This window comes from Alosa alosa, chromosome 16 (assembly GCF_017589495.1).
Source record: "Alosa alosa isolate M-15738 ecotype Scorff River chromosome 16, AALO_Geno_1.1, whole genome shotgun sequence".
Classification (NCBI taxonomy): Eukaryota; Metazoa; Chordata; class Actinopteri; order Clupeiformes; family Clupeidae; genus Alosa; species Alosa alosa.
The window spans coordinates 2,470,436-2,483,758 of NC_063204.1; the positions used below are offsets into that span (position 1 = coordinate 2,470,436).

The 13,323-nt window shown below is 47.3% G+C and overlaps 1 protein-coding gene across 1 annotated transcript in view; it reads left to right on the forward strand.

The window, feature by feature from the left end:
* Positions 1–12,997, forward strand: part of pola1 (polymerase (DNA directed), alpha 1) — a 105,720-nt gene extending 92,723 nt beyond the window's left edge. Inside the window, 2 exon segments of the mRNA XM_048266946.1 lie at positions 3,224–3,320; positions 12,839–12,997. Coding sequence (XP_048122903.1) covers positions 3,224–3,320; positions 12,839–12,978 — 237 coding nt within the window. The 3' untranslated portion in view covers positions 12,979–12,997.
* The last annotated feature ends 326 nt before the right edge of the window (positions 12,998–13,323 follow it).

The window sequence follows — 13,323 nt, forward strand, 5'->3', positions numbered from 1 at the left end:
AATGATACCCATCACTAAATTGTTTTTTGTTGAAACACTGCAACCAAATGTATGTTCGTGGCCTATGACACAATCACGAACACTGCAACCCAGTCCGCACTAAGTGTTTGTTGATATGTTATTGCGTGTGTGTGTATTGTGTGTATTGACGGTATTGTGTGTATATGCGTGTGTGTGTGTGGTAATGCGTCAGCATATCACGGCGTGCGTATTGGCTTATGCTCCACATATTATTGGTAGTGATAGCATTATGCCATGTATATCTGGCGTTGGTATTGTGTGTGTGTGTAGTATTGTATTGGTGGCTATGCTGCGTGTGTGTTATATATGTATATCTGGCGTGTGTGTGTGTGTGCGTATATATGTATATCTGGCGTGTGTGTGTGTGTGTATATATACGTGTGTGTGTGTGTGTATATCGTGTGTGTGTGTGTGCGTATATATGTATATCTGCGTGTGCGTGTGTGTGTGTGTGTGTGTATATATACGTGTGTGTGTGTGTGTATATACGTGTGTGTGTGTGTGTGTGTGTGTGTGTGTGTGTATATATACGTGTGTGTGTGTGTGCGTATATACGCGTGCATGTGTATATACATGTGTGTGTGTGCGTATATATGTATATACGCGTGCGTGTGTATATACATGTGTGTGTGTGCGTATATATGTATATACGCGTGTGTGTGTGTGTGCGTATATATGTATATCTGGCGTGTGTGTGTGTGCAAGGTGCAGGCCAGTGTATGCTGCCGATGTATAACCAGGCGTGTGCGATATACGCTGCAGCATGTATATAATGCGTGTGTGTGTGTGTGCGTATGATATAATGAGTATACTGTATGCAGTATTACGTGCGTGCGATACGTATATAACGCCGGTGTGTGTAACGTGTGTGTGTGTGCATATCTGGCGATAATGCATATACGTGTGTGTGTGTACAAAGATATTATATACTCTGGCGATGCGTGTATATACATGTGTGTAGTGTGCGCGTATATGTATATTAACGCGTGTGTGTGTGTGTGTGTGTGTGTGTGTGTATATATACGCGTGTGTGTGTGTGTGCGTATATACGCGTGCATGTGTATATACATGTGTGTGTGTGCGTATATATGTATATACGCGTGTGTGTGTGTGTGTGTGTGTGTGTGTGTGTATATACGTGTGTGTGTGTGTGTGCGTATATACGCGTGCATGTGTATATACGTGTGTGTGTGTGTGTGTGTGTGCGTGTGCGTGTGTGTCCTCCTGTCTCTCTATCTGTGTGTCTGTGCCAGATCTCTCTTGTGTTGGCGATGGCAATTGCTCCATTATGGGCGCATTGCTGAATCGACAAGCAGGGTTGTTGACCAGCTAGTGCATTATGGGTCAACAGCTGCCCGGCTCAGCGGAAGCTGTGGAGGGCAATTAAAAGCCTGTCTGGTGAAGAGACTTTCTCTCTCACACACACACACACACACACACAAACTCACTCTGTAACACACACACACACGCCTCCCCCGCTCTGTGCACACAGCATCGCCTCGCTTCTATGGTGACACGGGAGGAACTGCGGCCCAATAATGGCAATTAACATAAAAGTATAATAGCTAATCAAATTGACAGCAACTGTTGTTCATCAGCTCCACACACAAAGTCTTATCAAAACAAACTATTATGAAGGAGGTAATTTCAAAGCTGATCTCCCATCACCATGTCTGTCTCTTCAGTCCTCCTCTCTCTCTCTCTCTCCCTCTCTCTCTCTCTCTACCATATCACTCTCTTGCTCCCTTTCTCTTTCCCTCCCACCCTCTTCTCAGTCGTTGCCCCTCTTTTTTCTCTGTTGTGCATGCGCGACCTGGTCTCCTGGCAAGCCCGTTGGTGCCTAGTGGTAATTAGCCCACCGAATTTACAAACCAAACGGATTGTTTCTCACTCAAGCTGCAGTAGGTGGAGATGTGTGTGTGTGTGTGAGAGATAGAGGCAGACTAGGGGTAAGATCGTACCCAACGAAGCAATTGTGCAGGTTATGCGACTCCCAACTTTGGGCTGACAGCCGTGGTGGTGTTTGGCTCGGGCTGTGTCGGAGTTAAAGCGTCGCCGAGCGCTACCTGTCTGCAGCCCTGTAATTAACGCAGGTGATTCTCTTGCTTCTCCTGATTGAATCGCGGCAATCTCATTATGTTCCAGGCCCTCGTTTTCTTCAGAGGGGGGAGGAATAAAAACACCCTCTGACACACACACACACAATGGTGTACAGCACCACTGATATAGTTAATTGATTTTTTCTTGCTTTCTGTGCTGTGTTCGTTGGTGGTTGGTACTTTTTCTCCCTCATCAGAGTGACTCCCACTGTCGTGCTGCAACATACTGTGTTGCTGTATTGAACTTAGCGCTAATGCTTAATGTCATTCCAGATGTGAACATCTGTAGAATCCGTATCCTTTCTTGCATCCAGCAGTTTTCTGTTAAGTTGCTTTGAGATGTTCCCCTACCCATTATTATCTTCAAGACAAGGCTATTTTATTTGTGTAGTGCGTCATACACAAAAATAAATTGTGCTTTACACTATCGGAAATAACAAGCAATATGTGTACATATAATGTGTGTGCTTGCACTCTTTATGATTACTGATATCTTGCGGGCTTGTGAAGTTCTCCTGGTAAACCTGTTGTGACGGGAGATCTTCACTGGGACACTGTAGGAACGCATCTCCCTGGGTCCTTCAGAGCGTTCGCCTCAAGCACCGGCCCATTGTCTCCATCTCGACAGAGCTTCTTGGGCTTAAATCCTTCACCACCGAAACAGAGCCATCGCAGTTCCATTGTTTTCAAGAAGCACCTTAAATTATGTTACCATTGCTAGTTGGGGGGGAGGGGTGTCCAATGAATATGTGGAAACTGGGGCGAGCATTGAGTAGGTATAATTACGGACACTCCTGCCTTTCTGCTTTGCGGGCGACTCGGGGGTGAGTGTGCGCTGAATGGGATTGTCATGGTAATGCCTTTGTGTGACGAGAGTTCCCCAAGAGGCTTGATTCAGACAACCTTCAGTAGCAGGTCCCATTCATACCAAACTACCCGAGAAACCAGGGCAATTACTATAATGGTGTAAGTCAATATTGGCCAAATTCTTGCCCAAGCAGCCATGTTCAGCACGACAGCAGTTGACACCTTGATAGAGGTGATTGTAGTAATAGGCTGTGAAAGTACTAATTGTGTGTGTGTGTGTGTGTGTGTTTCTACAGTATTCTGAGAAGGCCCTGTACAACCAGCTGAGCTTCTACAGGTTCATCTTTGATTGGGATTACGCCTTCAACAAGGTCCTCACACCAGAAGACAGAGGTGAGACACACACACACACACACACACACACACACACACTCACGAACACTCAATATATTTTCCCTCATATTCGTGGAACCCCCATATCCGCCAACTCTGTATCTGCGGTTTCAGTGTTCGTCACATCCTAAAATATTAAGTGGATAATTCTGAAAACGAACGGTTGACGTTTTAAATTCAGCGCCACTCTGCACCGCCACGCTTGCCTCGTGATGTGTCTTTTTGCTCGTTTAATTTCTCATGCACGTCCTTGAGTCCTCCATCCTAGTTCCACTCTCCTCGTTTCCTTCGTGCGTTGTCAAACGGCGGGGCTGGGATGTTCGCATACTAAGGAAGACCGAAGGAATGAACGGACGACTGACAAAGAAATTATATTTACCCCTCGTCATTGCTCCATTATATCAACTAATTTCTCAACTTGCAGGACAAACTGCCGTTACTAGTTCTAAATGGATGGTTGCTACGGCCAAAGGCCAGTCGTTAGTTCTATCTCCCGTTGTCAAAGCGGATACCAAAATTCTGATGAACTTTGGCTTTGAAACATCGCTATTTTACTTAGCCTGCTGTCATCCATCTAGCTAAAAGCCACCTCCGTCATATGCTAGCAATGTTGCAATGTTCTGAGCGTCATTTTACAGCTCCGGATCGTGACGTGACGGTTCATTTAAACTTCACAACGAGGTCGGCGAATTAATATACAAGTGTGATACGGCCAAAAAAATGGATCTATTTCATAGGTGTGCAAATAACATACGGTTAATGGTCATTCTAAATTATGTACGACAATGGGAAATTCAACCAAGCAGTGGAATAAATTATATATAGTGTTCACTACTATTCGCAGTATAGTATCCGTATCCCCGGTGGATATAGGGGGCCTCTGTGCACGCGTTGCATATACTTGCATGCCGTCTGTATGCGCAGGCCCACTCATTTTACAGCAATGGATAATGTACCAAAACAGGAAGTGTCACACACACACTCATGCTAATGTACACACACACAAAAGGAGGCTCACAACATGCATTAAATAAGCATCCATTCCTTTGCCAACACATGCACAAGCACACACACAAGACGCATGAGGTGTGTGTTGGTGGTGGTGATGGTGGCAGCAGCAGTGGTGGGGGCGGTGGTGGGGGGGGGGGGTGGGGGTTGGGTTAAGGATGTTCAGCTCCTCGAGTCGACAGCCCTAATTCAAGCGACGGATTCAATCACGGAACGGCGCGGAATGCAAAGCGCTCCAATCAGTTTGAGGGAGCCGAAGAGAGTGAGCGAGCGAAAGAGAGAGGGAGAGAAGCCTCCTCTTGGCCAGTGAGCGAGCGGGCGAGCGAAAGAGAGAGGGAGAGAAGCCTCCTCTTGGCCAGTGAGCACTCAGTAATAGCGTTGGCTGTGTTGATTGAAAACAGTTTTTAGATTTTGGAAAATGATAGGGCCAGTAATTGGCGAGAAGGCAAAAGGATAGCCCTTCATAAATAATAGGACATGGAGCATATATTTCGCCCCTGGGCCCCGGTCTGAAGGGGGATCCGTCCTGAGCGCCGCTCGTGCCTGAGCCATTGGCGGCCGGCGGCTCCTTACCCACAATCCTCTTTGATTGATGTCACTTGATTAAAAAGGACCTCTTGGACTAGGCTGATATATTTCTTTTTTTTTTTTCCTCCTGGACCGTGCCAGTTGTGGCCGACGAGGCTGAAGAAGGCGAAGATAAATATAATGTGTAATCAATAGATGACCACTCAACACAGGAAGGGCTGGAGGGGGTGGCGGGGAGTTTGGGTGCTAACATGATTATAGACTTGGCTTTTCCTTCTGAATGTTTTATTTCTTTACTTTTTCTTTTGTTGATTCCGTCAGTAATTGGCGATTGTTGTTTTTTTTTTATTATTATTTATTTTATTTTTTTCTGACTGCTGTGCCGCTGCCTTATCAGCCCAGATGATTTATGCGACCTTTCAAGAAATCAAGTATTTAAAAATATATATATTTTTGTTTGTTTGTTAAGAATTGATATTTGGTTGATTTTGTTAGTGATGACAAAAGATTTCCAAGGAGGGTGGGTGTACTCTGAATAGCTCCAAACCAGGCCATCTTCATGACGTTTTGACATTACATGAATGGGCTCTAACACACCCAAGTTAACATCACACACACACTCACTCTTTCACATATATTCACTCTCACTCTTTCTCTACTTCTCTCCTCCTCACTCCACTTCCCTTCCACCGCACGACGCCACGCTGCACACATTACGCATGCAGCGCCCTGCGCACACCCTGTGTCAGTCCAGCAGGTCTCAGACTGGGATAACAGCATTGTAAGTTATTGGTGTGGGATTAGCCGCTCCGTGGTGGCTGTGCATCCTACACAGAGAGGTAAAGTATAGCCTCAAAGGTGCTTATCCCCCCGCACGCCCCCTCGTCTGCCGCCGTGATGCCACGCATTACTGCATTACCGACTGCAGAGATACGGCTGTTCAGCGGTGAAAATTGCAAGAGCGCGTTTTAGCCGTTCACGCCTCTGCTGCCCGGAGGTTTCCTTGGGTTCATTTAGACCCCAGGGATGACCCGCGCGCGGCTGGACATCTACTGGCTTGACTGAGGCATCATGTTGTGTGGCTGCCTCCTTTGCCTGTTCTTGCCTTCACCTTCTCTGGGTCTTCACAGCACAACCTCGCCAGCCTCCGTGAATGTTTTTTTTTTTTTTTTATATATCGTACCCCCGTGCTCAACTGTGGAGTAGCACGTTTGAGTGGCGCACACACACGGGAGGTAGTGTGGATGTGGAAACTGTTGAGGCGTCCGTCCTGGTGGTTTTCCACAGAGAATGTTCCAGCCTCTGAGTTTCGGGTCCTCTTGATTCATGTTGATGTTCTTGACCATAGACACACACTGACACACACTTACACACACTTACTTTGTTTGTGATGGCTACTGTTTTGGTACTGTTGCATAAACACTTATTATTTGATGTAATCAATAGTCCTCATTGTGAAACAATCAAGTGTGTTTAACCCCTCACAGCAGTGTTGGTGGTGGTGCTGTTTTGAGTTTTTATTGTGTCGCGTTGTGTGACTAGTGATTCGCTATCTGCCATGCTCAGTGTACCAGCTAACAGTGAAAGCCCACAGAAGAACTCGGACGACAATGAGGAGACGGAGAGTAAAACGCGTACAATAGAAGACTGCGTGGTTAAAAAAAAAAAAAACTTACGAGTTTCAAACACACTCCCAATACACACAGACAAACGTGTGTATATATACACACACACTTTTGTAGAATTGGTGCAGAGTCACAAACGCATACCCTACCCCACCCCACTCCCCATAATTCTACCAAACTCGCTCTGCACCGTACACCACCCCCCCCCAACCCCAACTCCACTCAGGGACGTTTAGTGTCGTATCTGGCAGATTTTCTGTCTGTCTGATGAGCGAGGAATTGCTTTTAAAGTGGGCATTATGCCAGACCCGGCCACACAATAGAAAAACCAATCTCTCCCCCTCCACCAGCACCAGCACCACCCCTCCTCTCCTCTCCGCTCCGCTCCCCGTCCTATTCTGTCTGCTCCGCTGTTATTGTGGCTTTGAATGGATTTCTGGTGCATTTAGCCCGATGGAAGATGGCCGAGAGTGGGCGCTGGGCAGTGCTGGCCAGGGGAGGTTCTGGGGGGGAGGCAGGGGGTTGCTTGGCGCTAGCCACAGGGTTCAACAGGAGGGCCTGGAGGGGTGAGCAGTGGTCGTGGAAAATAAATGACGTCGGCCTGATGGAGTTAAGTCCGGAGAGGTGTTACGATTACTCAGCGCTGGAGACTGAGGTGGAGTGACCGCATCAAGGTGTTGGCTGCGCTTCTCTGTACTGTCCAGCAGGGGGTGTTTTGAAGGCTGTGGATCTCAGTCAGAGTGTTGAAGTAATGAGGAGGTTGTGAAATGGTGTGTGGTGAACGCATGATTGGTTTGTATGTCCAGTCAATGTCTAATGGTGGAATTGCCCTCGGAACGGCAGCTTTGTAACTATCTGTACTGTTCACCCTCTTGCCTGCTACTAGTGCAAGAAATGCTCCAGGCTCTGAGGAGTTATAACGCCCACCTCTCCCCTCTTTATCTCCCTCCCCCCCTCCGTCCTCTCCTCACGCCGTCCCCATATAGAGGCCCTGGAAGGCAGCCATTCCCACCATTAGAAGGTTCTGGAAGCGAGCCAAAGCGCTGACCTCCACTCATCTCCTCCGCTTGTTTTCGCACGCAGACTTCCAGAGCTGCATCGTATAGCCTGCGCCTACTGGCAGGATATTGAGCCGTATGATTGGCTCTCAGGCCTGCTCGTCTCTCTCTCTCTCTCTCTCTCTCTCTCTCTCTCTCTCTCTCTCTCTGCCAGGGAGGACATCAGAGCTCCTCACAACTGGCCATCAAGAGTCGCAGCTTCATATTTACTGCCCTCATCAACAGTCGCAGTGGGCTTGTCTTCGTACAAAAAATAAAAAGAAGCCAGAATCACCTAAACTCACTGTGTGAGTGTATACACTGTACACACGGGGTGCTCATTTGTGTGTGTGTGTGTGTGTGTGTGTGTGCACGCCGGTATGTGTGTAAAGCGAGAGATTAGATGCAGGCTGTGGATCTGATCTACATGTAGACTGCGGTCCACCGCCTGATTGCAGCCACTGAGTTAAATGTGGAGGCAATTTCAGCCCCTGTGGGAGTCCTTCCATAATAAAACATTTTCTTTCCCTTTTGAAAAATTAGATATCCCATATCAATGACTTCCAAATCATGTTGAACTCTGATTTCATTCTTTCATGAAGAGCAATTCATCGCTCGCCTTTTTAGTCATACCCTTTAACTCTTCCACTCTGCACACACTCTCTCTCCACCTCTCTGTCTCTCTCTACCTCTCTCTCCACCTCTCTCTCTCTCTCTCTACCTCTCTCGCTCTCTTGCTCTCTCGCTCTCTCTCTACCTCTACCTCTCTCGCTCTCTCTACCTCTCTCGCTCTCTCTACCTCTCTCTCTACCTCTCTCGCTCTCTTGCTCTCTCGCTCTCTCTCCACCTCTCTCTCTCTCTCTTGCTCTCTCTCTCTACCTCTCTCGCTCTCTCTCTCTCTTGTACTCTCTCTCTCTCGTTCTCTCTCCACCTCTCTCTCTCTCTCTCTCTCTCTCTCTCTCGTTCTCTCTCTCTGGCTCTTTCTGAGTTCCTCAAGTGTGGGCAGTGTGATTACGCACACACAGTAATGTAATTTCCTCGCATTTATAAAATAAAAATTGTCCTTTATCAGTGTAGGGATAATGCTCAATTTGCCAGCTAGCTCTTCCACCTCTTCATGGTGGAATATGCTTGCCCTCCCCTTCCTGATCACCCCCCCCCACACACACACACACACACAAGACATGAGACACACACTCACTCTGACACACATATATACCCCCCACACACACACACACACACACACACACTGCCAGCTCCAGAGCTGATGGAAAATCTGCGGGTACGATTGTCAAATCAATTATTCATTCTGTGCAATTACACTCGCACAAAGAACTTTTCTCCGCTCCGAGTGATGATTAAATTAACAGCTATTCCAGCTGCCTGATAACATCTAATAGAATATTCATAAGAAGCCCAAATGGAATGTATGATCTCCATTAACTTCATCATGCTCACTTAATTACATGCTTGTTATTGTATTTACACCTAGTTAGAGCCCACGGAGGCTGATCCACTCTCTGTAGCAGTGGCAAAGCACGCGGACCGCAGGGCGAGGAGAGCCGGCGATCTTAGCGAGGTCCCCTCCACTCATCACTTTCCTTCTCGCTTTCTTTCTCTTGTCTTCTCCTCGTCTGGGCTTTCTTGCTTTCTGTCTCTTTCATGTGTCCTCTACCTCCAGTGCATCTATTGTACTCCGGTCCAATAACCCCCCATTCATACATACTCTCTCTCTCACACACACACACACACACACACACACACACACACACACACACACACTTTCTCATGTTCTCTGGCAGTTTTAGGAATGCTATTTATTTTAAATACGACCCCTGCAGGGCCACGGGCGGAAGCGAGGTCTCTGACAACCTGCGTGGCTTTTAAGTTGCTCTCTTATCCATTCCACACACCGTGATTGAGGGGAGAAAAGGAGTGAAGAAGACTAGCAGGAGAGGGGTGGGGGGTGGAAGAATTATTTTCTCCCTCCTTTCAAAAATGATGACATGATTGCTTTCGCTTGATCATGCACCATCTTTTTTCTCCTTTCCTCCCCCCCTCCACCTCCCCCCTCCCCCCTCAGGTAAATAGTCCCCCCACCCCCCCTCCTCTGCTACACAAGGTACTGTTCAGTGTATTCTCTCTCTTTCACTCGCTCACTATCCTCACCCGTCTCCCTTTCGCTGGAGGTAAAACACTTGGTAATGGTTGCCGATGCTGCTGTGGGTATGCTGCTGGTGTGCGGTCTCCTGTCCCAAGAGAGATCCATCTCCCTTCTTCCTCGCGCTTGCAGGATTAACCCTTGTTATCCACAGGGTGGTCAGCCTCGCTCCACTCAGGTGGCACACCTGCTAATGCACCCATTTGACAAGAACCAGCGAGAGATAAAGAGCACGAGATCGCAATAGCGTAGCAATGATGTGGAGGGCAGGGTCAGACGGGAAGATAAGCCATCGCCCTGCTGTAGAGAGAGGGACTTGGAAGGGATTATGATATCCATCAAATCTTGCAAACCCTCAACATGGTGGTGTCACTGGTGGTGTCCTACAAGTCAGTTGTCTTTTGTGTGTTGTTTTGTGTCTTGTTTTGTGTGTTGCTTTGTGTCTTGTTTTGTGTGTTGCTTTGTGTGTTGTTTTGTGTCTTGTTTTGTGACATGGTGTGCTGCACACAACAAAACTTCTTCTTTTTGTCCCCAGAGTGGATTTGTTACCAAAGAAGCCATTTTAATTTTTACCCTCACCTGTTTGATGACGTTAACAAGCAATACAATGCAGGATACATACAATATATGCCTCCAGGCTGCACACAGGGACTGTCTCATCAAGATGGGTTGGTAGCCAAGACAGATCCCTTGTATGCAGGCTTATGTTTATAGTTTTGTCAAAAAGCACGCTTGTGTTTTGGTTCCGGTTGATACAGTAGTGTTCAGTCACACTACGCTACTATCAGACCACCAGATGTTATGGGTCTCTTCTGAAGAAGTTCCATGTTTTGTGATTTTGGGCAGGACTGCTGTATGCAGCATTGGAAGTCATGCTCTATTGCAGTGGTCACCAACCTTTATGAACCCAAGATCCCTAACCTCGCCCTGAACAAAGTCAAGGTCTACCATGAAGCGTCAAAAGAGAATCAAAGCTAAAATACTTCCAATTTAAGGTCTTTTATTTAGGCAAATGTATCAGGTCAAAAATAGCCTATCAACGCCATACATCCTCCACCCCCTTATAGGCTACAGGCATCAATGAGATAACAACACTTAACATAGTCTTTATATATGATTTTCTAATGGAGTAGGCTAAGTGTCTGTGACAACTGCGTCATGATAAATTTGATAATGTTTGATCGCTGTTTTGGTATGAAGCATCTTTCACGTAATGAATCGCACTCTAGGAAGTTAAAGTAACCGTGAAGTAATGTGGCCAAGACCTACAACGGCATCTCCGTGTCTGTAGCTGTCTGTGCCGCGTAGGCTACTATGCGTGTCGATTGCATTCTTCAAATAGAGAACAAATTCCTGACAGTTCCTGATCCTAAACATTCGTTTTCTTTTTCTGTCAGTTAGCAGTTGATATAGAAGCACATAATTTGACTTAAGCAGTGACAAGTCCTGTTGCGAGAGGGAGAGGAGAGAGCATACCTGCAAAGTGATGCTGTGCGTGTGTGTGTGCGTGCGTGCGTGCGCGTCTGCATGTTCGGTTCAAGTCAGATGTTGGTCCATCTGGTCCCGCTTTCACGCCGCTCCATTATTAGATTAACGTTATCAGACAGCGCTGTAAAATATGTGCAGGCATTTCTCGCATTATGATGGCTAGAGTTGCGGGTTTTGAATAAATCATGCGCTATACCCACAATTCTGCGCTGATTTTTAGGCCCTGTAAACGTTGGCGACCTGCAGGAATTTGGTGACTGACTGTGTTTTTCCTGTTATTCTCGGGACCTACAGTCCTAAAGATCTACAGGTCTAAAGATCTACAGGTCGATCCTACAGTCCTAAAGATCTACTGGGCAAGTCCTACAGGTCTAAAGATCTACAGGTCTAAAGATCTACAGGTCTAAAGATCTACAGGTCTAAAGATCTACAGGTCGATCCTACAGTCCTAAAGATCTACTGGGCAAGTCCTACAGTCCTAAAGATCTACAGGTCGATCACGATCGACGGGTTGGCGACCACTGCTCTAGTGTAATGTGATGTAGTGTGCAGGACGGCTGCAGTATTGGAAGTCATGCTCTAGTGTGATGTGATGTTAGTGGGAGACCTGAATGCTGACATCAGTGGGTTTAGCGGCGTCACCACCAGTGGCACCAGTGTCCTCAGCTCTCAAATTCTAGCCCTGGATCTCCCCGACAGAGCTGCTGCTCTTGCAGATTACCCAGTCCGACAGAGCTGCTGCTCTCGCAGATTACCCAGTCCGACAGACAGGACTCTCGCAGATTACCCAGTCCGACAGACAGGACTCACGCAGATTACCCAGTCCGACAGACAGGGCTCTCGCCGATTACCCAGTCCAACAGAGCTGCTGCTCTCGCAGATTACCCAGTCTGACAGACAGGGCTCTCGCAGGTGATGAGCGGCCGCGACGCCAGCTGACTCCGAGCTGCGGCCTACGGCTCCTCCATCAGCTCTGCTCTGTAATTCATGGCCCCCCCAGTGTGTGATGGCCCTGGGTATCGACCCGCGTGCCTGGCCTCGGAGCCCCCTGCCAAGTGGCATCGCGTGTTCATCCGCACGACTCGGCTGTGTCTTGGTCTTTCCGGGCCTCTTTCCTGCGGCCATCGCACTTAGCGGATCGCCAAATCTGTATTGATTCCTCCACTCTCTCTCCCCTCCATCCCTGGTCCCGATGAGAGGAACTACCACGAAAGCCCAATTTCTGAGATGTGCTCGATATTGAGCATGCGCTTGCTTTCTCTCCAACTCTATTCAGGGTGGGACAAAATGTAGATACGCCAATATATCATGACTTCTTTTGTGATGCCTTGTTGATATGCTGCCACCAAATATCAATATTTTATACTAATATATTACGTTCATGTAACACAGCCATATTCATGCATAAACATAACCAACACAGAAATGTGCAAATCTGTTTGTTGCATCCTAAAAGTGGTATTTTTGCTCATTTAAAAAAATATATTTGTACATTTTTAAGAGGCACTAAGCTAAAACTCTGTACACTTAGTACAGGATTTCAATGTGAAATGAAGTGAAGAGATACATAATTTTGCCGTAATGTCTCCTGTTCTGTTCTGTGACATATTTGCATGCTCTGCATCGTACATGTTTACATATATTGCTCACTGGCGTCCTTGTCGTTTTCAGCGATAGCGAAGGGCCGCTGGGCGCTGGAGCGTCAGGCGTATAAGAAGCTAAAGGACGTGGTGGACCGCGCCCTCGCCTCCAGCAGCTACTCGGAGGTCAACCTGGCCAAACTCTTCCAGGCCTTCACCGCTCTCAAGTAGCACCGCTGCGTCTCTCTCTCCCCCCTCTCTCTCTATCTCTCTCTTCCTCTATCTCTCTTTCTCTCACTCTCACTCTCTCTTTCTCTTTCTCTCTCTCCCTCTCGCTCTCACTCTCTCTTTCTCTCTCTCCCTCTCTGTCCCTCCCTCCCTCTCTCTCCCTCCCTCTCTCTCCCAAACGTGTGGGCACCAGGCCTGATGTGCGGGTCTGGACTCCCAAGCCTGCTTTTACCTCATGCTGGTGAGACTCAAAAAATCAGAAAGCTCACCACTCTTGTGCTGTCACCTCAGGTTTAAAATTCTGTGTATGTATATAACAAAAGTTATAAAAAAAGTTTCCATTTCAAG